This window comes from Thamnophis sirtalis, unplaced genomic scaffold (assembly GCF_051295495.1).
Source record: "Thamnophis sirtalis isolate CommonGarterSnake01/CBP01778 unplaced genomic scaffold, rThaSir2_p1.2 scaffold_7, whole genome shotgun sequence".
Classification (NCBI taxonomy): Eukaryota; Metazoa; Chordata; class Lepidosauria; order Squamata; family Natricidae; genus Thamnophis; species Thamnophis sirtalis.
The window spans coordinates 92,765,790-92,790,738 of NW_028261387.1; the positions used below are offsets into that span (position 1 = coordinate 92,765,790).

General features: G+C 46.3%; 1 protein-coding gene across 2 annotated transcripts; it reads left to right on the plus strand.

Annotated features, from left to right (window-relative positions):
* Positions 1-614: 614 nt before the first annotated feature.
* On the plus strand, positions 615-24,443 carry UCKL1 (uridine-cytidine kinase 1 like 1; the record flags this gene model as incomplete). Of its 2 annotated transcripts, none has more annotated exon segments than XM_087720612.1 (4): positions 615-720; positions 18,821-19,014; positions 22,082-22,188; positions 24,273-24,443. In XM_087720612.1, coding segments are annotated over 4 exon segments (546 nt in total), but the record flags the coding sequence as incomplete, so codon positions are not given.
* Between the last annotated feature and the right edge of the window lie 506 nt (positions 24,444-24,949).

Below are 24,949 nucleotides of genomic sequence, written 5' to 3' on the forward strand. Positions count from 1 at the left end.
CAAGTTTTTAATTTATTTTTTGGGACACATATTTATTAACCAAGTGTGTTGTCTGGTGTTTTCTTCCTTTTACATCTTCCATTTATTTTACATCATCATTCTATTCCAACTCCAGCTCTATTATTCTCTTTTGATATTTTCCATTTTACACTTCGTTCCTTTCTAAATTATCAACAGCATCATTAATGGCTCCTTCAAAGTTAATCCAAATTATCATTCCCTATTTTGTCTATCAGTCTATATTTTACTCCCTAGCTGTTTTCCATTCCCAATATGCCTTGAACGGTCACTAAACAAACTGTTGTAAGTCGGGGACTATGTTTTACTCGCTTTCTTGGCCGTCCCAATCCCGCAAAAGCGAGACACGGTCGTTAAGCGGGTCGTTAAGAGGCAACGCCCTCCTTTCGCTTTCCTTTCCTTGGCGCCGACCCGCCTTCCCCAGCGAGGGCCCGCAAGACTACAACTCCCGTCAGGCCAGAGGCCGCGAAGCTCCTTGGGCCGCGTAGTCCACCGAGCCGCCTCTCCCCGCCGACCAGAAGGGCTTTTCTCTCCGCGGGAGGACTACGCGTCCCAGAATGCCGCGGGGCGGGACGCGGCTCCGCCCCTCTCTCGCTGCCTGGCTTCTCAACAGCTGATCGGAGCGACTATGGCTGCAGCTCTCGCCGCCGCCGAGCCAGGAGTGACCGACGGGGCGGGCAGAGGCGACCGAGGGGACGGCAGGTCAGGGGCTCCGCCGGGATGGAGGGGAGAGGGGCGGCGGGGAATGGGGTGGGGTGGAGGGAAGCTCCGAGGGGCTTCCACTGCGGGGTCTGGGTGCGAGATCTTCCCCCTTTTACGGGACGGGCGCGGCGCCTGTTGCTTGCTTGGCTTCCTCCGGGGCAATTATTTTTTTTTTTGGCGGGGGAGGAGGCTGCCACTCCGGCTTAGATTCCTCTTTTTAAAAAAGAATGTTTTAAAAGAAATCCAGAAAACGCCTTTGCTCGTGGGGCTAAGGCAGGTTGCAGGGTAGACTTCCCCTGGAGATGGAGGCTCTACCTCGGGGGAATGAAGGAGGAAAAGAAGAAAGCGGGGTGGGGATGGAGAGAGAGAGAGAGAGAGAAAAGAGGACAGGCTTGTAGAGACAGGTAAAAGCAAAAGCTGGTGTTTGTGTGAGAGAGAGAGAGGAAGAGAGAGAGAGATGAAGGGAGAGAGAAAGAGAGAGAGAGAAAGAGAGAGGGAGAAAGCTAGCGAGAGAGAGGGAGAGACAGAGAGAGAAAGAGAGATAGAGAGAGAAAGAGAGAGAGAGAGAGAGAAAGCAACAGAGAGAGGGGGAAAGAAAGAAACAGAGAGAAAGATAGAGAAAGCGAGAGAGAGAGAGAGAGGAAGGGAGAAAGAAAGAGAGAGAAAGAGAGGGAGAGAAAGAGAGAGGGAGAATGCGAGTGCGAGAGAGGAAGAGAGAAAGAGAGAGAGAGGGAAAGAAAGAGAGAAAGAGAGAGAAAGAAAGCAACAGGGAGAGGGAGAAAGAAAGAAACAGAGAGAAAGACAGAGAGAGAAAGAGAGAGAGAGAGAGAGGAAGGGAGAAAGAAAGAGAGAGAGAGAAAGAGAGGGAGAGAAAGAGAGAGGGAGAAAGTGAATGTGAGAGAGGAAGAGAGAAAGAGACAGAGAGAGAGAAAGAGAGAGAGAAAGAGAAAGCAACAGAGAGAGGGAGAAAGAAAGAGAGAGAGAAAGACAGAGAGAGAGAGATCAGCCTTAGAACGGAGCAAGGAGAAATCTCCTGACGGGTTGAGAACAGTTGAAGCCAGCGGAACAGCTGGCCACTAGAAGTTTGTGAGGGCTTGGATCCATCCCTAGAGGCATGATAGGCATGGGGCCACCGTTGTCAAGAATGTCTATATGGAGATGCTTAGGCATCCGGCTCAACGTTGTTCCAATGGGGCTTTTTGTCAAGAGGCAACTGGACTTTCTGGTTTTTTTTCATCCAAGAAGCTTCTTCAGCTCTGACTGGATGGTGGGGACTAGAAGGATTTATCCTCCTTGCAGACAGCTGGTCATTTGCATCCTTTTTAAACAGACGTTGAGGCCACTTGGAGCGAAGGCTGGCTGGGGAATTCTGGGAGTTGGAAGTCCAGACATCTTCAAGTGGCCAAGGTTGAGAAACACTGTTCTAGAGTCTCGACATCTTTTTTATAGTGTAGTGACCAAAACTGGATGTAGTAATCTAAGTGTGGTTTTACTAGGGCTTTTCTGTTCTGGGATTTTCTTGTTCCTCCTCCCCTCTTGTTCCTCTCCCCCCCCCCCCCCAAAGCCTCATAGCCATGGACGCGGGGGGGGGGGAGCAGTGAAATTGTGGTTTGGCGCCTGATGCAGCTGGCCTGGCTTTTCTTTAACAGCAAATCGGTGCGAGACAATAGAGGATTAAGATAGTTAATGCCTAGAGTTTGGCATGTTGTCTCTTGGGGGCTGGGGGGGGCTTGTCAATTCAGGCGTTTTGGGTACAAAGTCCAGAGGGGGCTGAGAGGTATGGAGTTCTTGTTCTTCATTCATTCGTTCATTCATTCATTCATTCATTCATTCATTCATTCAATTTCTTTATTAGATGTATTTATTGTTGTTGTTAGTTGCAAAGTCGTGTCCGACCCATCGCAATCCCATGGACCATGTTCCTCCAGGCCTTCCTGTCCTCTCCCATCCTCTGGAGTCCATTGAAGCTCACGCCAACTGCTTCGGTGACTCCATCCAGCCCCCTCCTTCTCTGCCGTCCCCTTCTTCTTCTTTTGCCCTCCGTCGTTCCCAGCATGAGGCTCTTCTCCAGGGAGTCCTTCCTTCTCATGAGGTGGCCAAAGTCTTTGAGTTTCCTCTTCGGGATCCGGCCTTCTAAAGAGCAGCCAGGGTGGATCTCCTCTAGGACTGACCGGTTGGATGGCCTTGCAGTCCAAGGGACACAATGCAGGAGTCTTCTCCAGCACCAGAGTTCAAAGGCCTCCATTCTTTGGTGCTCAGCCTTCCTTATGGTCCAACCTTCACAGCCATCCATTGCAACTGGGGAAATCACAGCCTTGACTATACGTACTTTTGTTGGCAGGGTTATGCCTCTGCTTTTTAGGATGCTGTCTAGACTTGCCATTTATTTATTAGGTTAATTGAAAGGTAGTCCTCAATTTATAACCAACCTGTGTTAATGACCGTTCGAAATGACAATGGCATTGAAAAATGTTACACGACCATTTTCACTCAATCGTTGCAGCCCATTCATTCATTCATTCAATCAATCAATTTCTTTATTAGATTTAATTATCAGATTAATTTACGGGTAATCCTTCATTTTGAACCATAGTGACCATTCAGAGTTACAGTGGCATTGAAAAAAGCAAATCTACGCTGATTCATTTAGCAACGGTGGCAAAATAAGTTGTAAAATGGGGCATAACTCAATTAACAACTGCCTTGTTTAGAAACGTAAATTTCGGGCTCCGTTGTTGTTGTCATACCTTGAGGACTACTTGTATATTTATTTTGTTCCGTTTTTGGGAAAGGAAAAAGGAGGTGTGAAGTTGTGGTTTTGAGTCAAATGCTTCCCTCCAACCACAACAGAAGGAAGGATTTGCGGTCACCTGCTCCAAATGTTTATATGACTCACTGAGCATTCAATTAGTTCGTTTTTTCTTTTTGTTTTAGTTTTCACAACACACACATCCATCAACCCACCAAGTGGCCTTTGTGCGAGGTGAAAAGTCAAAATGAAAAATTATTGAGCTTTTTCCATTGTTCATTTGTTTTACTAATTTGGAGCCAGTTATAGCTTTAATGGTTATGGTGCCAAGCTGGAAAGGAGGAGACAATGAATTCTAGTTCTGCCTTTGGCATGAAAGCCAACTGGGTGACTTTGGGCCAATCACCAGGAGATGGTGAATTCTAGTTCTGCCTTAGGCATAAAAGCCAACTGGGTGATTTTGGGCCAATCATCAGGAGACAGTGAATTCTAGTCCCACCTTAGGCATGAAAGCCAACTGGGTGACTTTGGGCCAATCACCAGGAGATGGTGAATTCTAGTCCCGCCTTAGGCATGAAAGCCAACTGGGTGACTTTGGGCCAATCACCAGGAGACGGTGAATTCTAGTCCCGCCTTAGGCATGAGAGCCAACTGGGTGACTTTGGGTCAATCACCAGGAGATGGTGAATTCTAGTCCCGCCTTAGGCATGAAAGCCAACTGGGTGACTTTGGGCCAATCACCAGGAGACGGTGAATTCTAGTCCTGCCTTAGGCATAAAAGCCAGCTGGGTGATTTTGGGCCAATCACCAGGAGATGGTGAATTCTAGTCCTGCCTTAGGCATGAAAGCCAACTGGGTGACTTTGAGCCAATCACCAGGAGACGGTGAATTCTAGACCCGTCTTAGGCATGAAACCCAACTGGGTGACTTTGAGCCAATCATCAGGAGACAGTGAGTTCTAGTCTTACTTTAGGCATGAAATTTTGAGTTCAAATGTGGGCGTAAGTCGGGAACTACCCATCTGTATTTATTGTTGTTATTCTTCTGCCTTTCTCACTCTTCCAAGTTTTGGGGGAATTTCCGTATCCTGCAAAATACAGTTTGAAATTCCGTTTTTACACCTTCCCCCACAGCCTTGATTTATGACCCTGCATTAGCTTAACACAAGTCCTGGCCTGCCATTGCTCGATGGAACAAAAGACATTTCTTTTCCACGAGTACAGAAGAACAGAGCAGGGAGAACAGGCGTGTTCACACCTCCTGGGAATAGACACACCAATTAAATTTCGGTCCATGCTGTATAAGTTCACAACGGGAAGCAAATTTTGACTTCTTGGCGATTGTAGCTAGTCCTGTATTTGCGAATACAATGAAGCCGAAAATTAATGTCTGGCTAAGGAAGACATTTGTCCAGCCCCCATTTTACGACTTTTCTTGCCGTGGATGTTAAGTGAATACTGCAGTGGTTAAGTGAATAACTAAATTGGGGATTAGTTTTAATAGAATAGGGTAGAATAGCAGGGTTGGAAGGGACCTTGGAGGTCTTCTAATCCAACCCCCTGCCTAGGCAGGAAACCCTATACCGTTTCAGCCAAATGGTTATCCAACATCCTCTTTAAAACTTCCGGTGTTGGGGCTTTCACAACTTCTGGAGGCAACTTCTGTTCCACTGATTAATTGTTCTCACTGTCAGGAAGTTTCTCCTCAGTTCTAAGTTGCTTCTCTCCTTGATTAGTTTCCACCCATTGCTTCTTGTTCTGCCCTCAGGTGCCTTGGAGAAGAGCTTGACTCCCTCTTCTTTGGGGCAACCCCTGAGATATTGGAAGACTGCTATCCTGTCTCCCCTAGTCCTTCTTTTCATTCAACTAGACCTACCCAGTTCCTGCAACCGTTCTTCCTATGTTTTAGCCTCTAGAAGAAGAGAAGGAGTAAGAAGAGGGAAGGAAAAAAGAAGAAAAGGAAGGAAGAAAGGAATGAGATTATAATGAGAGTGAGGGAGGGTCTCATGGAAATCCTGCCTTAGCACTTGGCCATCACAGGTGCCCCTGACATGCCCACCCAGTCATGCCCCCCCAGCTCCCCCCCCCGAGGTCAAACACAACCCTGATGCGGCCCTCAATGAAATTGAGTTTGACCCTCCCCCTCTTCTAGGCCTTTCTCACATACCATTACAGGAAGTCCTCGACTTATGACCACAACTGAGTCCAACCTTTCTGTTGCTATGCGAGAGATTTGTTAAAGTAAATTTTGCCCCATTTACAACCTTTCTTGCCATGGCTGTTAAGTGAATCACTGATACTCTTAAGTTAGCAACACGGTCATTAAGTAGAATCCGGCTTCCCCCCCTTCATCAGAAGTCACAAAGGGGGGATCACGTGACCCTAGGAGGAGCGACCGTCATAAATAGGAGTCAGGTGCTGAGCATCTGAATTGTGACCACAGGGATGCTGCATGGTCGTAAGTGTGAAAAAAGGCCCTAAGTCTCTTTTTTTCAGTGGCGTAACTTCAAACGGTCGCTAAATGAACAGTTGTAAGTTGAGGACTACCTATATAGTAGACCACTTCCACTTCTGCTCTACTGTATCAGGGACTGCCCGTATCTGCCACTAGGGGGCAGCTTAATCCTTCCACTGATTAGAAAGCAGAGGTGAATCTTAAAATGAAATATAATATAGACTTTTTTTGCCACTTGTCCCAAACTCAGAAGCGCAATTTTTTTTAATCTCTTCCCTTCAGTTGTGTTGCCATGTTGTTGCCTTCGCTGGAAGGCCACACATCTTCAAGTTTAGAATAGAAGAACAGAATTGGAAGGGACCTTGGAGGTCTTCTAGTCCAACCCCTTGCCTAGGCAGGAAACCCTACACCACTTCAGACAAATGGCTATCCTACATCTTCTTAAAGACTTCCAGTGTTGGGGCATTCACAACTTCTGGAGCCAAGTTGTTCCATTGATTAATTGTTCTCACTTTCAGGAAGTTTCTCCTCAGTTCTAAGTTGCTTCTCTCCTTGATTAGTTTCCACCCATTGCTTCTTGTTCTACCCTCAGGTGCCTTGGAGAATAGTTTGACTCCCTCTTCTTTGTGGCAACCCCTGAGATATTGGAACACTGCTATCATGTCTCCCCTGGTCCTTCTTTTCATTAAACTGGACATACCCAGTTCCTGCAACCGTTCTTCATATGTTTTAGCCTCCAGTCCCCTAATCCTCTTTCTTGCTCTTCTCTGCCCTCTTTCTGGAGTCTCCGGATCTTTTCTACATCATAGTGACCAAAGATGAATGCAGAATTCCAAGTGTGGCCTTCCCAAGTCCTTATAAAGTGGTATAAACACTTCACGTGATCTTGATTCTATCCCTCTGTTGATCCAGACTTATGCAGTTGCCAAGATTGGGGAAAAACACTGGCATAGATTATAATCCTTTGTCTGTTTCCTCCCCCCAAAATACCAGGGAAGGAAAGGGGGTCATTTAACCCTTGTGAAGATGAATGCCATTCATCCTTCCCCACTTCTCTAGTACAAGATAGTCCTCGGCTTGCGACCACAATTGGACGCCTCAAATTTCTCTTGTTAAGTGCGACATGTGTTGAGTTTTGCCCCGTTTGATACTTTATATTTTGCTTTATTGTCATTGCACCTCGTACGACGAAATTAAATACCGTCTCCATACTGTAACTGTAAAAATAAAACACATCCTTCACATTCTGTGCAGTTGAATTGAAAACCCCTTGATACGGCATTAATGTTGCACTATGCCGGGGATGGCGAACTTTTTCGGCACTGAATGCCCAAACCGGGACACGCATGCAGGTGTGACGGAGCTCCAGAAACCAGAAGACCAGCTGGTACCGGCGCATGTGTGCACCAGCCAGCTGGTGTTCGGTTTTCTGGCACACGCATGTGGTGCACCAGCCAGCTGGTCTTCATGGGTGTTAGAGCTGGCTGGCGCATGTATGCCTGCTTTTTGGCTGTTTTGGGGGGCGTTTTCCAGGCTGTTTTCGGGATGTTTTTACGCGACAAAATGGCCTGAAAACAGCCCACAGATTGGCTGAAAAACGCCCTGGAAAATATCCTGAAAATGTCCCCCAAAACAGCCTGTTTTGGGGGCGTTTTTCAGGGTGTTTTCTGGTGCTCTGGTGCCTACTAAGAGCAGTTGGAAACAGCGTGCATGCCCACATAGAGGGCTCTACATGCCCGTGACCCGTCAAAACCGTGCTCGATTAAACTGCGCCCGACTAAACCGCGTCGCTGATGTCATCAACAGGGCGACAACAGCCAGCGCAGAGAAAGAAGGGCGCTTTAAATAGCGCTTTGAAAGCAAGCCGATTCAACTTAAGGTAAGGGTTAGGTTTAGGGTTAGCTTTAGGGTTAGCTTTAGGGTTAGGTTAAGGGTTAGGATTAGGTTTAGGGTTAGGGTTAACAGATAAGGACCTTGGCAGCAACTCCGACGAACCTTGGCAGCAACTCCGACGAACCTTGGCAGCAATCCAGCCTGCCAAGTTAGTTACAACAGTTCTCTTTAGTCAATGCGTTGACTTATGCAAGAGGGGCGTGTGCACAAGCAGTCTTTTTTATAGTCTGGAGAGGAGCTTAATGACCACCAGCTGAGTGCAATTACCTCCTGTAATTGCGTAATTGTTCCTGACGCCTAGTAGCTCTTTGATGGCGTGCATCCAGGAACAACTCACTGCTGGCTTCTGGATCACTCTCCCTTGTCTCCTCCCCACTGGTCCAAGGCTCAGGCGCCACCTGATGGCCAACCAGTCTCTCTGCACCCTGCTCGGAGTCGGAACCCTGTCCAGGGTCCTCCACATCCTCCAGAGCCGACTCAAAGGGCCCCTCGCTGTCGGAGTCTGGTGGCAGCTCCAACGGCTCCTGCTGGGCCACAACATTTAACCTATAAAAATCTTTCCAGTATAACATGGTCAATACTTACAATTATACATAGGGCTCAAATCATCCCACTCTTATACATTAAATACATTATTGTCCTTTAGATATCATATGATCAAACACTCTATTTCATAGCAAAAAAGTTTCATAACAATGACTATAACTTTCTGGCAGTACATAAATAATTTCATTCCAGGTTTTTTTTAATCTAACCATTGGTAAAACAAATCCCATACCTTATAAAATTGCTCATCCTCCTGTTCTCTAATTTCAAGTTTATTGAAGTTTATTCATTTCACTCCCAGGAGTTCGATCCTTACCGACTCAAGGTTGCCTCTGCCTCCCAGCCTTCCGAGCTGGGTAAAATGAGGACCCCGATTGTTGGGGAGGGGGGCGAGCATAGGCTGACTCTGCAAACTGCTTAAAGAGGGTTGTTAAAGCCCCGCGAAGCAGTCTATCAGTCTTATTGCTATCGCCGTCGGTCAATTGCAACTTGACTTGGAACAGATTATCCTCTGTCACGATATCTTTTAACGCCACCAAACCTCCACGTCTGCCTATCCCGGGCGAAGGACTCCCGAAGTGCACCAAGAAGATGCCAAATCCAGTCTGAACATCTGGCTGGCTGGGCGGCGCAGCAGGCTGTCCCCCATCATATCTGTAGCGGGAGTCGCTCCCTTCTGAAAAAGAGGCTTGCCAACGTCGAGTCCTTGGGGAAAACAGTGTCGCCCGAGAAGCACATATCTGTTTGCAGAGAAGCACACGACCTGTTTGCAGAGAAGCGCACGTTATGTTTGCAATGCTACCCCTTCCCTCCCCAAATGCTTCCCCTCCGGCCTTAAGATCTGTATTCAAGGTCTAAATAGCCGAAGGAACCACACCGTCTCTCTCTCTCTGTGTCCTGGGTGGTGGTGTTGGTGTTATTATTATTATTTTTGGTGCCACTGCACCATAAGGGACTTCAGGTCGCGCACTGCCGTCCTCTGTGGAAAGCCAGTGCTATTAATATATCAGGTAATGATGAATTTAATCTCCGGTTTAAAGCTATCCTCTTAGGCACGCCGGTTGATCCAGTTCTCAGTTGCTGCTCCGCTGACTCCCTTTTTTCTCCCTCTGCTCGGTGCGACAACACCGGTTCTCTCCGGGTATCCCAGCTGGGACCTAAATTTGCACACACACAGACACACACGAGAAAAGGAAGGCGTCCCAAAGACCCCCGGATGCTTTTAAGCCAGGATGAGACCTCAAGGCAACGGGGTTAAGGCCGCAACCTGAATCGACCTCTCTCCCCAAAGTTTCTTCTTCTTCTTCTGCCAACTACCCGTCTCTCGTCCCTTCCCCACCTCTCTGAGATTCAACCGAGATGAACCAATCGCCGGCGTATTCAGGGGTGAGGATTTCCGGTGTGAGGGCTTTGGGAGCTGGTGGTAGCGGGTGAGTATCCGTGCATCCAAAGCGTTGCAGAACCTCAATATTTTTTATTTTATTTCCTTCTTCTAAACTTGCTTTTCCTGGCTTTCTGTAGAGGAAATGCATGGAGTTTTGGTCTGTTTGTTTTTTACAGGAAGTCTTGAAGTGGAGTATACCTCCTTTTTTTTTTTTTTTGCTCCCCCCAAAAAAGGAGATATAAGTTGTGGTGCTTATCTTAAATCTGGGGTTTCTTCAGATCAGGGGGGTTTGAATCTTTTGGGGTACAATGTTGAATGTAAGGTGTAGTTTTGGGATGCACCAAAAAGTTAAAGAATCATAGATTTTTTAAAAACTTTTTTTTTTAATTTTTATTAAACAAACAACACACACAAAAATAATCATCTTATATTACATCTTGTAGAAAGTGTGTCAATTGCTTACAATTAGCTTTCGTGCATCTCTTCCAATTACTTACATTCATATCAAATGTCAAAGTTCTTGATGAGTCTTAACTTTCAACATATCCTAGTTCTCATTTAACTGAAATCGTTTTAATGTCCTTTTGCCTAGAATAATCCATAGTTAAAAAACACAACCCCCTAATGGCATTTCATTAATTATTACAGAGTCATCCAATAGCCTTAGACTTTTATAACATATTCTAAACAAAAATTAGTTGACAAAATATCTAAGCCCTTTTCTATCCCCCTCCCCCCCCCCCAAATCATAGATTTTTAAAGGTGTAAGATATGGGCTGGAGGTAAGTCCCAATAATATTTTTTCCTGATGTCTGCGTTGCACTGGAAGTAGGGATTATAAATAGTCTTTGAGTTACACCCACAATTCAATTCAAAATTTCGGCTGTTCAGTTGAGTTTTGCCCACTTTTTTGACCTTTTGCCACCGTCGTTAAGTGAATCACTGTAGTTGTTAAGGGAATCCTGTGGTTATTAATTGAATCTCGGTTCTCCCTTTGACTTTGCTTGTCAGATGCCCTCAGTTGCCAAGCGCCCGAATGTTGATCACAGTACCACGGGGATGCTGTAATGGTCGTAAGTACGAGGACTGCAAGAAATCCACTTTTTAAAATGCCGTTATAATTTTGAACGGTCGCTAAATGAACTCATAAGCAGAGGAATATGGGTAGTCCTTAATTTGCAACGTTTTGTTTAGTGTCCGAGCAAAGTTGAAAAAAGGGGCTTATGACCGATTTTCATATTTAGCATCCCTGTAGTCATGTGACCAAAATTCAGGCGCTTGGCAGCTGACTCATACTTATGACGGTTGCAGAGTTCTGGGGGGGGGGTCACGTGATCCCCTTTTGCGTCCTTCTGGTGAGCAAAGTCAATGGGGAAGCCGGATTCACTTAACAACCTGCTCACTAACGTAATAACTGCAGAGAAGAAACTTCTTTTCACAGCTGTGATCTACCTACCTACTCTCTCTCTCTCCCTACCTATCTACTGTATTTCTCTCTCTTTCTATTTCTCTCTCTCGATTCCTCTACCTACCTACCTACCTACCTACCTACACTCTCTCTCCCTACCTACCTACTGTATTTCTCTCTCTCTCTCTATTTCTCTCTACCTACCTACTTTATTTTTAATTTGCCTCTTCAAAACCTTGGTGCGTCTTATACTCCGTTGCGTCTTATACTCCGAAAAACACGGTATATGGGAGACATTGGGTTGAACACCAGGAGCCAGCTGGGTAACTTTGTTCCAGTCCTCCTCTCTCAGCTATGCTGGCTGGAGAATTCTGGGAGTTGAAGTCCACAAGTCTTAAAAGTTGCCCAGTTGGGAAGATCTCTGCTTTAGGGGCCTCACACTGAAGAACTGGTTGTGAGCTGCGCTAGGACAAAACGTTGTGGGTTTGTAAGCTATTTTGGATGTCCCAAAGGTGCTTTTTTCCGCCAAGACTTTCTGGTTTTTGTCTGAAGACCTTTCGCTTCTCATCCAAGGTGCTTCTTCAACTCATCCGAAAGGATGATATTCCAAGCTGGAGAAGAGACTTCTTGGATGAGAAGCAAAATGTCTTCAAAAGAAAAACCAAGAAATTCCTGGGACAGGTTCCCTCTGGCCTGGCTGACGGAGAACCTCCGTATAGACTATTTCGGATGTATGTTACTAGAAAGGAAAGAAGGGAGGGAGGAAAGGGGAAGACAGGGAAAGAGCAGAAAGACAGAGAAGGTGAAGGTAGATAGGCAGAAGGAAGGAAGAAGGAAGAAATAGGAAAGGAGGGAAGGAGGAAGGAACAGAAGCGAAGAGGAAGAGAGAAATGGAAAGAGCAGAAAGACAGAGAAGGTAGATAGGCAAAAGAAATGAAGCTGAAAGAATGGAAGGAGGAAGGAAGAGAAAAAAGGAGGAAGGGAGTGAGTGAGGAAAGAAGAGAGGATGGAAGGAGAAAGGAAGGAAGAGAGGGAAAGAGCAGAAGACGGATAAGGTGAAGGTAGATAAGCAAGAGGAATGAAGGAAGAAGTGAGGAGTCTCGAGGAGGGGGAAAACATTTAGTGACCAAAGTTACAATGGCATTGAAAAAAGTGACTGATGACCATTTTTCACACTTAGCGACCGTTGCGACCATTTTTCACACTTAGCGACCGTTGCAGCATCCTCATGGTCACGTGATCAAAATTTTGTTTGGCAACAGATTCGTATTTATGCTGGTTTCAGTGTCCTGGGGTGACCTTTTGACAAAAAAAATTTTTTTTAATCAACACCCCCCCCCACCCCGGTCAAAGGCGTCCCTCTTTTCCAATCTGAAAATCTGGTCACCTTAATTTTTGCTCAACCGCTCCTCCGCTTCGCTCTTCTGCAACCTTAACCCTGCCAACAGAAACTTGACAACCAAATCTCTAAGCCAACTCAAGGCTGCTGTAAACATATATATCCTTAAGATGCTCCCTGGCACGCCGGATGTTTACCTGCTACTCTTCTCCAACCTGGTGCCCTTCAGCTGGGCGTGCAAATTTCCCAGGAATTTCGCTAAGTTCAGGATTTTGCCAGGAACCAAACTGAACTGGGGTGGGGGTGGGGGAAGGCTGAGGGTGCAAAAATCTGTTTGTACGTATATAGCACGTGCCCGATTAAAATAGAAGTTGCCCATTATGTGCAATTCAGTATCTTTTAGCAGTTTATTCCTCTTTCTCTGTGTACACGCGCATGTCTTCTTCGATTTGGCCGTTGCGTACTTGGATCGTGCCGATATTTTACCTAGTGGGGAAGGGGATCGGGTAGAAACCAGGAGACGGTGAGTCCTAGTCCCGCTTTTAGGCGTGAAAGCCGGCTGGTGATTTTGGACCGATCACAAGGAGATGGGGAATTTTAGACCCGCCTTTGGCGTGAAAGTCGGCCAGGTGACTTTGGGCCAATCACCAGGAGATGGTGAGTTCTAGTCCTGCCTTAGGCAGGAATGCCAGCTGGGTGACTTGGGGCCAGTTACCAGGAGATGGTGAGTTCTAGTCCACCTTAAACATGTGAACTGCCTAGGTGACTTTGGGCCAATCCCCAGGAGAAAGTGAGTTCTAGTCCTGCCTTAGGCAGGAATGCTAGCTGGGTGACTTGGGGCCAGTCACCAGGAGAGAGTGAGTTCTAGTCCCGCCTTAGGCATGCAAGCCAGCTGGGTGACTTGAGGCCAGTCACCAGGATAAAGTGAGTTCTAGTCCACCTTAAACATGTGAACTGCCTAGGTGACTTTGGGCCAATCCCCAGGAGAAAGTGAGTTCTAGTCCTGCCTTAGGCATGCAAGCCAGCTGGGTCACTTGGGGCCAGTCACCAGGAGAAAGTGAGTTCTAGTCCTGCCTTAGGCAGGAATGCCAGCTGGATGACTTGGGGCCAGTCACCAGGAGAAAGTGAGTTCTAGTCCCGCCTTAGACATGCAAGCCAGCTGGGTGACTTGGAGCCAGTTACCAGGAGATGGTGAGTTCTAGTCCACCTTAAACATGTGAACTGCCTAGGTGACTTTGGGCCAATCCCCAGGAGAAAGTGAGTTCCAGTCCTGTTTAGGCACAAAAGCCATTTGGGAGGCTTCGGGTCGATCACCAGGGGACGGTGAGTTCTAGTCCTGCCTTTGGCGTGAAAGCCAGCTGGTTAACTTTGGGCCAGACCTCCCCCCCCCTCTCACAGCTCAACCCACCACACATAATTATTGTCTTAAGGGTGGGGAGGGGAAGAGGAGGAAGAAGGATCAAGTATATTTGCCGCCTTGAGTTACTTACAAAATAGTAAAAGCGAGCTTTAAAAAAAATCTAATGAATAAATAAAATAATAAATTGCACAGAAATGAAAAAAAAATCAGAGCTATTTTTTTTAAAAAATGACAAGAACCAGGCACAATGTGCATAAATTACCCGGCGAGATTGCAAAGCCCTCTTTGCAAATCCAGTTGCGTTGACGATCTAAGTAAGCGGCTGGCGCTGCATGAATAAGTCACAAATGTTCCGGGCACCGATTTCTTCGTGGCATCGTTTTGCTCCTCTTGACGTCAGGCTGGGAATAACAGCCGGTTTGTTTACTGCTGGTGGAACAATTTAAGGCACTTGGGGGTTTGGCTTTCGCTCTCCAATTCTCGCTGGGGGGGGGGGGGGACATGGCTGCTTGCTAAATACTTTGCCAATGAAAAGAAAAATAATCGTTTGATCACTCCCCCCCCCCCCCCCCGGAAGGGATTCCAATTTGTGTTGGGAATGGTGAAGTTTTCCCAATTATTTTTTTCCCCACTGGTCCCCTTGGTGTTTGTTGAAGTTTAGAAATTTTAAAATAGGGTGTCAAAACGTCGTTATTTTTCTCTGTAATTGCTTTTGCAATTACATTTGTGATTGCGATTCGGCCTGTCAAGCACAGGTTTTTGCAGATATCTGACTTCAAAAGAATATAGAATAACAGAGTTGGAAGGGGCCTTGGAGGTCTTCTAGTCCAACCCCCTGCTCAGGCAGGAAACCCTACATCAGTGTTTCTCAACCTTGGCGGCTTTTAAGTCCTGTGGACTTCAACTCCCAAAATCCCCCAGCCAGCACAGCTGGCTGGGAAATTCTGGAAGTTGAAGTCCACAGGACTTAAAGTCGCCAAGGTTGAGAAACACTGTCCTATACCATTTCAGACAAATGACTGTCCAACATCCTCTTAAAAACTTCCAGTGTTGGAGCATTCACAACTTCCGGAGGCAAATTCTGTTCCACTGATTAATTGTTCTCACTGTCAGGAAGTTTCTCCTCAGTTCTAAGTTGCTTCTCTCCTTGATTAGTTTCCACCCATTGCTTCTTGTTCTACCCTCAGGTGCCTTGGAGAATAGCTTGACTCCCTCTTCTTTGTGGCAGCCCCTGAGATATTGGAAGACTGCTATCATGCCTAGTCCTTCTTTTCATTAAACTAGACATACCCAGTTCCTGCAACCGTTCTTCATATGTTTCAGAGCCGAGGTGGCGCAGTGGTTAAATGCAGCACTGCAGGCTACTGCTAGATCAGCAGTTCAGCGGTTCAAATCTCACCGGCTCAGGGTTGACTCAGCCTTCCATCCTTCCGAGGTGGGTAAAATGAGGACCCAGATTGTTGGGGGCAATATGCTGACTCTCTGTAAACCGCTTAGAGAGGGCTGAAAGCCCTATGAAGCGGTATATAAGTCTACTGCTATTGCTATTAGCCTCCAGTCCCCTAATCCTCTTTCTTGCTCTTCTCTGCACTCTTTCTAGAGTCTCATCTTTTTTTTAACCCTGTGATAACCAAAACTGAATACAGTATTCCAAGTATGGCCTTACCAAGTATAAAATAGTATTAACACTTCAAAGAATTTATTTGTTTTACTATTGTCATCCACATTTTTATGTTTAATAAACTTTTCCCTAATTTTTTTCTTTTTTAAATTGTGTTGTAAAATAAAGGAAGTTGTGAAGTTGGAAGAACTTCCATTTTGCTTTGGGTATTTTGCTTCGGGCACTGAAAATTCAAATGCAAACTGAATCTTTTTTCTTCTTCTTCCGTCGTTAATATCCAACAAGATGCAGTTCAAGGGGGGAGACTTATAAGAACCTGGACTTAGGCAAGAACAACTAAATGTACAGGTGTACAATAGGTGGTATCTGGCTCAATAGCAGTAACTGTGAAAGGGATCTTGGAGTCCTAGTGGACAACCATTTAAATAGGAGCCAGCCTTGTGCAGCAGCTGCCAAAAAAGCCAACACAGTTCTAGGCTGCATAAACAGAGGGAGAGAATCAAGATCACAAGAAGTGTTAATACCACTTTATAAGGCCTTGGGAAGGCCACACTTGGAATCCTGCATTCAGTTTTGGTTGCCACGATGTAGAAAAGATGTGGAGACTCTAGAAAGAGTGCAGAGAAGAGCAAGAAAGAGGATTAGGGGACTGGAGACTAAAACATAGGAAGAACGGTTGCAGGAACTGGGTATGTCTAGTTTAAGGAAAAGAAGGACCAGGGGAGACATGATAGCATCTTCCAATATCTCAGGGGTTGCCACAAAGAAGAGGGAGTCAAACTATTCTCCAAGGCACCTGAGGGCAGAACAAGAAGCAATGGATGGAAACTAATCAAGGAGAGAAGCAACTTAGAACTAAGGAGGAATTTCCTGACAGTGAGAACAATGAATCAGTGGAACAACTTGCTTCCAGAAGTTGTGAATGCTTCAACACTGTCTGGAGGGTTTTAAGAGGGGATTGGATAGCCATTTGTCCAGTCTTCTTCTCTAGCAGGGGGCTGGACTAGAAGACCTCCAAGGTACCTTCCAACTCTACTCTTCTGAATTCTGAAGTTGAAGAGCCTCTGTGACAGGAAATTCTGCAGGCAATACTTCTGGGTTCAAATTTCCACAGTGACCTTGTTTTGATCTCTTATCCTGCCAGCTGGCCAAAACCCAGCCTGTGGTCAGCCTTAATCTCATTTTAGCTGGGTGGAGGTTTCCTTTTTATTTGGGTCTCCATCTGGAATCTACAGATAAGAACGAACTCGCTTGAAAACAACCCAGAAAAAAAAATAATTTCCTTGTTTTTTCATCCCTCCTCTGTCTTTAATAACCCAACTGCAAGCAGATCTTTAAAACAGAAATAAAGATAAAATTATACGTATCCAAATATATGTATGTATGTATGTATGTATGTATGTATGTATGTATGTATGTATGTTGTATTTTTGCTGATAAATAAATAAAGGGAGACTAGTATAGATCTATTTCAAGCTATTTAGCTCTCATCAGCTAGCCATACTCTTACTGGGAATCGAATTTCTGGGATTTATTTATCAGCAAAAATACAACACAAATGTACAAAAGGCAACAGTAAAAATATTGGGTTTCTGTCGTGATGGACTCTTGTGACGAGCCGATTGACAGATAATGGAAGCAGTTAACTTCCTCCCATATTTTGGGCATACCAGGTGTTGTGACTTTTATTTTTATATATATATATATATATATATAAAAATAAAAGTCACAACACACACATAAAAGTATACACACACACACACACACACATATATATATATATACACACACACACACACACATACATACATACATACATACATACATATATATATGTGTGTGTGTGTGTGTGTTTTCTGAGGTTTTCGCGGCTGTTAGTATGTAGGTCTCTAGTTATTCAGGTTTTCTCCCACGTAAAGTTGGAGATGTCTTGGCGACGTTTTGACGAAGTCTCATTCATCATCTTCAGGCTTCTTCAGGCTTGGTGCTTCCAGGAGCAATGTGAGATCTCGGCTGTTTCTTCCTTTTAACTGCCAGTGGGGGTTTGAACTGATTGGGTGGGAGCTTGGCTGTGTCCTGATTGGGTGGAGGTGTGTCCTGATTGGGTGGAGGTGTGTTCTGATTGTTTGGGGGTTTGTGTTTCATGTAAGGATAGGAGGAGTTTAAAGAGGCTAATTGTGCATTTGCAGTCTAAGCCAGACTTACGTTTTTACAAAATGTTTTGCTTTTACCGAATTTTTTTTTTTTTTTAGAATACTGCCCTTGAATAAACAGAGGCATAGAATCAAAACCACATCAACTATGGGTAGTAGTAATACCGCTTTGCAAAGCCTTAGTAAGATCACTCCTAGAATAGGGCATCCAGTTTTGGTCACCACATTACAAAAAAAAAAGATACTGGGGCTTTGGAAAAAGTGCAAAGAAGAGCAACTAAGAGGATCAAAGGCCTGGGGATTAAAGCATATGAAGAACATAGGAAGCATATGAAGTTGCAAGAATTGGGTATGCCTAGTCTAGAGAAAAGGACAAGAGGGGATATGATAGCAGTGTTTCTGTATTTGAGAGGCTGCCACAAAGAAGAGGGGGGTCAACTTATTTTCCAAAACACACAGAGGACAGGACAAAAAACAACGGATTGAAACTAATCAAGGAGAGAACCAACCTTCCTAACTTCTCCTAACTAAATTAAGGAGAAACTTCCTAACAGTGGCAACAATTAACCAGTGGAAAGTGTCCAAGGTCCCTTCCAACTCTGTTATTCTGTTATTCTGCCTGCTGATAAACAAAAACAGATCTTTCTCTCTCTCTCATCTATCCTGTCTGTCTATCATCTATACCTATCTGTCTATTATCTATCTATCTATCTGTCCATCCATCCATCCATCCATCCATCCATCCATCCATCCATCCATCCATCCATCCATCCATCCATCTATCTATCTATCTATCTATCTATCTATCTATCTATCTATCTATCTATCTATCTATCTATCTATAACATCTGTCTGTCAGTCAGTCCGTCCGTCCGTCCATCCATCCATCCATCCATCCATCCATCCATCCATCCATCCATCCATCCATCCATCCATCCATCCATCCATCCATCCATCCATCCATCCATCCATCCATCCATCCATCCATCCATCCATCCATCCATCTATCTATCTATCTATCTATCTATCTATCTATCTATAACAAATGCCTCTTTTGACTATGTCTCTTTCTCTCTCTCTGTCTATCATCTATCCTGTCTATCTATCTGTCTGTCTATCATCTACCTACCTACCTACCTACCTATTTATCTATCTAACCATTTCTCTCTCTCTCTCTCTCTCTTCCTTTATAGCAACCACAGTGCAGACACCTTAGACAGGCTGCTGCCCACCATTGTCGGAACCAAATCCCCCCGGAAGCGAACCACCAGCCAGTCCAAATCGGAGCCTCCCCTTCTACGTACCAGTAAAAGGACCATCTACACCGCAGGCCGGCCCCCTTGGTACAACGAACATGGCACACAGTCAAAAGAGGCATTTGTTATCGGTAAGGGCCGCCGCGTAGGGTTGGAAAGAGGGCACTTTGGCACAGGAGACGGCAGGGTGGATCTGATTTAATTCAGCGGTCACCAACTGGGGGTCCGTGGACCATTAGTGGTCTGCAAGAAAATTCTGGCGGTTGGAAGAAAAATGATTTGCATTTTTTATATTGTATTAAATCCGGGGTCCTCAAACTACGCCCCCTGGGATGGATATATGCAATGAAAGCTTGTGTTGCTGCAGAGAGTCTCCCCCTTCGGGGTCTTTTTTTGTGGGTCAGAGGCAGGGAGAACTTCTGACGGGGGTCTGCTTCAGCCTCCTGGAGGGGGGCTTTGGGTGAAGGCTGGAGGGAAGAGCCGCTGGTGGTGAAGAGCCGGAGGGCCTCGTTCCAGTGGGACTGCATCATGGCCTGGAACTGGCTGACCATCTCAGCCCGCTGAGCCTCCAAGCGCCAGTGCCTGGCCAAGATGGTCTTCTCTCTGCTTGGAAAGCCCATGCTCCTAGTCCTCAGTGAGGTGCTTCTGCCGAGCCGCCTTCTCTGTCAGATCCAATTTGAACTGAGCCAACGGTTTTGCCAACTCTTTCTCCTGGTGGGGCCTTAAGGGGAGCCCGTGCGGGCAGGCGAGGAGTGGCGAGTAGAAGCTAGCGAGGCGCCCCTCGATGTGAATGACATCGTTGGCCACGCCCACCCAGTCACATGACCACCTAGCCACATTCCACCCATCCGGTCATTGAACATATTAGTGGTCTGCGGGATTTAAAGTTATGAATTTAGTGGTCCTTGAGGTCCGAAAGGTTGGGGACCCCTGATTTAAATCAACTCGATTTAAATCATGGTTTTTAAAGAGCAGCTGTCATCTCTGTCCCGCAACGGCTCCTCTGATCCACTCTTGACTCTCCGACAGTCCCAATATTGCAGAATATACAGCCTCGCGCTACCTAACTTAAGCTCCATTTCGTGCTGAATGAATTAAATTAGGAAGGTATCTTATATAGAAAACTACCTTGAGATAGATTTTTATTCCAATAGCATTTTATTAAAATAAATTTGATAAAAATTTTAAAAAGTCTGATTTAAATTTTTAAAAAGTCTTAATTAAATGAAAGAAATCCATTAAAAAAAACACAACATTGATTTTTATCTACCCTGGAGGGAAGTTAGGCCCCGATCTCTATGAATAAAGCAGAGATGGGCAGCTATGAAGAAGTTTGCAACCTGTGGACTTCAACTCCCAGAATTCCTGAGCCAGCATGGTTGGCTCAGGAATTCTGGGAATCGAAGTCCACAGGTCATAAAGTCACCTAATTTGAAGCAGTGGCAGCCAAGAGATTCAGCCGGTTCAGACCGGTTCGGCTGAACTGGATGCTAATTTTACACTGGTACTTGGAACCAGTAGTTGCAAGAACTGGCTGGCCCTGCCCATCCACCTCCACCGCTCCCAGCAGTCTCCACGCAGCCCGTTTTGGATGCCAGGTAAGGGCAGGGCCCGCTTGGAGGATCTGGGAGGACCAAAAATGGGGCTTCTGGAAGTTCCGGAAGTCTAGAAACGGACCTGTTTCCAGCCTCTGGAGCTCGGGAGAGGCTATTTTCACCCTCCCGGAGGCTCAATAAAAACCTCTGGATCCTGGGGAGGGTGAAAAACAGGACTCCCGGAAGTTCTGGAAGTCTGGAAATGGGCCTGAAAATCCCCCCCCCCCCAAGACCGTGGTGCAGCAGGCCAAGGAGGCCACTCCCACCATGGCCACGCCGGTGGTGGGATACGACTGGTGCCTGCTGGGAGCACCAGGCACCGCTCCACACGGTGCTCCAGAGGGCCTGCCCGCTCTCCTTACCAGTATTTGAGCCGATCGGGGCTTTCGCCCATGTGCACGGCGCCTGCGTGATGCTCTGCTGAGCAGCTGGAGCATCACGGGCAGTAATACGTATGCACGCGTGCTGTGCGTGTGCTGCATGTGTCCACATGGTGGGCCCCGGGCCCCGTTGCAGCGTACCGATTGCAACGGGATCCGGAACCCACCACTGGGCCACACCCACCCAGCACCTGGGCAGAGAACCGGTTGCTAAAATGTTTTTCTAAAAAATATTTATTTTTTATTTTTTAAACAGACATTGACAAACAATACATAAAACATAAAACCATCTTTCATTACGCACAGTGTGTCGATTGGTTACAAGGTTTTTGTGCACCCTTTCCACAGTCGTCACTTGCAATTTATATAAAACCACATGTTATCAAATCCAATATGTGTATATACATTATTATCATTGTACGTTATTTGTTTGACTATCACTAAATATTCCTTCATTTTCAACGAGCTATACTTAATATTGGGATCATTTATATTAGAACACTTCATTATTTCATCTTCAATCTATCCAATAATAATATGCCTTTATATTATATTCAATATCATTCTATTTTTTTTTGTATTGATAACATACTCTAGTACCTTTAACTTCCATGTCTTTTTTATCCAGCCATTGATAAAATAAATCCCATGTCTTATAGAGCCGAGGTGGCCCAGTGGTTAAATGCAGCACTGCAGGCTACTTCAGCTGACTGCAGTTCTGCAGTTCGGCTGTTCAAATCTCACCGGCTCAGGGTTGACTCAGCCTTCCATCCTTCCGAGGTGGGTGAAATGAGGACCCGGATTGTTGTCGGGGGCAATATGCTGACTCTGTAAACCGCTTAGAGAGGGCTGAAAGCCCTATGAAGCGGTATATAAGTCTAACTGCTATTGCTATTGCTATTATAAAATTGTTCATCTTCTTGTTCTCTAATTCCAAATGTCAATTTACTCATTTCAGCACATTCCCATTATTTTGTAAATAGCTTCCTCCTGCGTCGGTATTTTCTCATTTTTCCAATTTTTAGCCAATACAATTCTAGCTGCCGTTAACAGAGAACCGGTTGCTAAAATGTTTTGAACCCCCACCCCCCCTGGATTCAAGGTGAGGTTTACAGGTTGGAAGTTCTCCCTTTTCAGCCGGGAGCCAGAAAGCATTCTTTTACCCGAGCCTACCTTGCAAGACTGTGGTCAACGTTCTGCTTTGGGATTTTGCTCCTCTTCAGGTCTGGGAGGGGGCAGCGCTTCCGGGAAGACCACGGTGGCCAGGATGATCATCGAGGCGTTGGACGTGCCGTGGGTGGTCTTGCTCTCCATGGACTCCTTTTATAAGGTGAGAAGAGCCAGCAGATACTCCGGGGGAGTTGGAAATCCAGGCAGACAGGATGAATGGGGCCAAGCAGTGAGATTTCTCCCCTTCAGAATGACCAACATCATTTTAACTCGGGGGTGGGTGGGTTTGGCTGGACTTGAAAAGAAGGGAGGGGAAAAAGTGAGACTCCTCTCCTTCAACAGCTCAGGTGCGGCTACCGAGGAGTCAGGTAAAGAAAGAATGAAGAGAAGGGGCAACGAAGATGATTACGGAACTGGAGGCTAAAACATACGAAGGACGGTTGCAGAAATTGGGTTTCGTCTAGTTCAGGGGTTAGCAACCTGTGGCTCCGGAGCCGCATGTGGCTCTTTCATCCCTCTGATGCAGCTCCCTGTCTCCAGTCGGCTCCACAATTGATAGGGCTTTTGGTTAGGACAGGTAGAGGAAAAAGGATGCCGTGCTAGGAGGAGACTCGATGGTAGGGGAACCGGAGTTCCGGTCAGCAGAGGAAAAAGGATGCCATACTAGGAGGAGACTCTATGGTGGGGGAACAGGACTTCCGTTCAGCATAGGAAAAAGGATGCCACACTAGGAGGAGACTCTATGGTGGGGGAACAGGACTTCCGTTCAGCATAGGAAAAAGGATGCCACACTAGGAGGAGACTCTATGGTGGGGGAACAGGACTTCCGTTCAGCATAGGAAAAAGGATGCCACACTAGGAGGAGACTCTATGGTGGGGGAACAGGACTTCCGTTCAGCATAGGAAAAAGGATGCCACACTAGGAGGAGACTCTATGGTGGGGGAACAGGACTTCCGTTCAGCATAGGAAAAAGGATGCCACACTAGGAGGAGACTCGGTTGGCTCCAGAATTGAACGGGGGGCTTCCGGTTAGGACCTTTGTGGCTCTTTGAGTGTTTAAGGTTGCCGACCCCTGGTCTAGTTTAATGAAAAGAAGGACTAGGGGGGGTATAGCAGTCTCACAATATTTGAAGGGCTGCCACAAAGAAGAGGGAGTCAAACTATTTTCCAAAGCACCCGAAGAAACAAATGGGTGGAGATGTTCTGAGCTAGGCTTCCCCAACAGCTCGAAGCCGAGTCTTCATCCCGATAAACCCCTTTTATTTAATTGACAGTGAATTCCTCTCTGGCAAAGGCTTTCCTCTCCCACAGTCTTTCAAGATAGTTCACAGTTATCAACCTTTATCAGGCTTGGAGAGTGGCCGGGCCGATATCTTTCAGACGCCGCAATACTTGGCAAGAATGCAGGGATGAACTAATGGTCTCCTGCAAACTCCACTCCCCTTTCGCTCCTCTTTTATTCCCCCTGGAAAGGGCCATTCACTGTCCACCTGTGGCCTTATTCCCAAGTCAACACCTGTTCTTTAGCTGTTCCCTTCGTCTGGCAACTCTGCGCATGCGCACACTGGGAACAGGCTCCAGCTGTTCTTCTGCCTCACTGATCTCTGACTCTGAAGGCAGCTGATAACTGGCATACGATGCTGGCCCACTCTCTGCCTCCGACACAGAGCCCTCACCCGAGCCTTCCCCAGACTCCAAGACTGGCCCAGGTTCCTCCCCAACCTCCTCACTGTCCGAATCTGCCAGCCGCTGGTGGGCCACAACAGGAAACTAGTCAAGGAGAGAAGCCACCTAGAACTACGGAGAAACTTCCTAATAGTGAGAACTATTGACCAGCGGAACAACTTGCTTCCAGAAGTTGTGGATGCTCTTAACATTGGAGCAGCTTGGACATGAAGAGATTGGGCAATTATTTGCCTGAAACCTGTGTCAGGATAAGGTTTCCTGCCTAAGCAGGGGGTTGGACTAGAAGATCTCCAAGGTCCCTTCCAACTCTCTTATTCTGTGCTGTGCTGGGCTGTTCCGTTCCATCCCATATGTTGGTCTCAATTGTGGCCGTAAATCAAGGACTCCTGGTACCTGTATAGGGCTGTCCATCACCCCCCCCCCTCCCCTAAATCAGTGTTTCTCAACCAAGCATAGCTGGCTGGGGAATTCTGGGAGTTGAAGTCCACAGGACTTAAAGTCGCCAAGGTTGAGAAACACTGCCCTAAATCTCATTTTTTTGTGTGCGGGGGAGACAGATTCTGACGAAAGAGCAGCAGGAATTGGCTGCCAGCAACGATTTCAACTTCGACCACCCGGATGCTTTTGATTTCGACCTGATGATCGCCACTCTCAAGAAGCTCAAGCAAGGGAAGAGCGTCAAGATCCCCGTTTACGACTTCACCAGCCACAGCCGCAAGAAGGAATGGGTGAGCCCGGCTTCTTTTTTTTTTAGGGGGGTGGGATTTCTTGGTATTAGCCCTGCCCCCTTAGCCCACGACCCTCCCTCAGCCCTGCCCCATTTAGGATGACGTCTCTCCTTTTCCCCCCTCCTCTGCTTCTGTTGCGATTTCTTGGTTTCGATTGTCGCGATTCACCCAGAGTGTCGGCAATTGGCAGCATTGCCAACTTTGATTTTTTTAATTTATTAATTAATAAAACAACAACCTTGTGAGGCGAGTTGGGCTGAAAAAGGGAGACCTTGGGCCCAGAGTCGCCCAGCTGGCTTTCGTGACTAAAGTGGGACTAGAACTCACAGTCACGTCATGATTGGTCAAAGTCACCCAGCCAGCTTTCATACCTAAAGCGAGAGTAGAACTCGATTTCTTTATTGTTCCTCACCCATAGACAGGATTGTGCCAAACTAAAGCATGCTAACACTCCCCTAAAGTATTTACTCTGGGAACTATCTGGACTGAGTTGTCTTTTGCTTCTC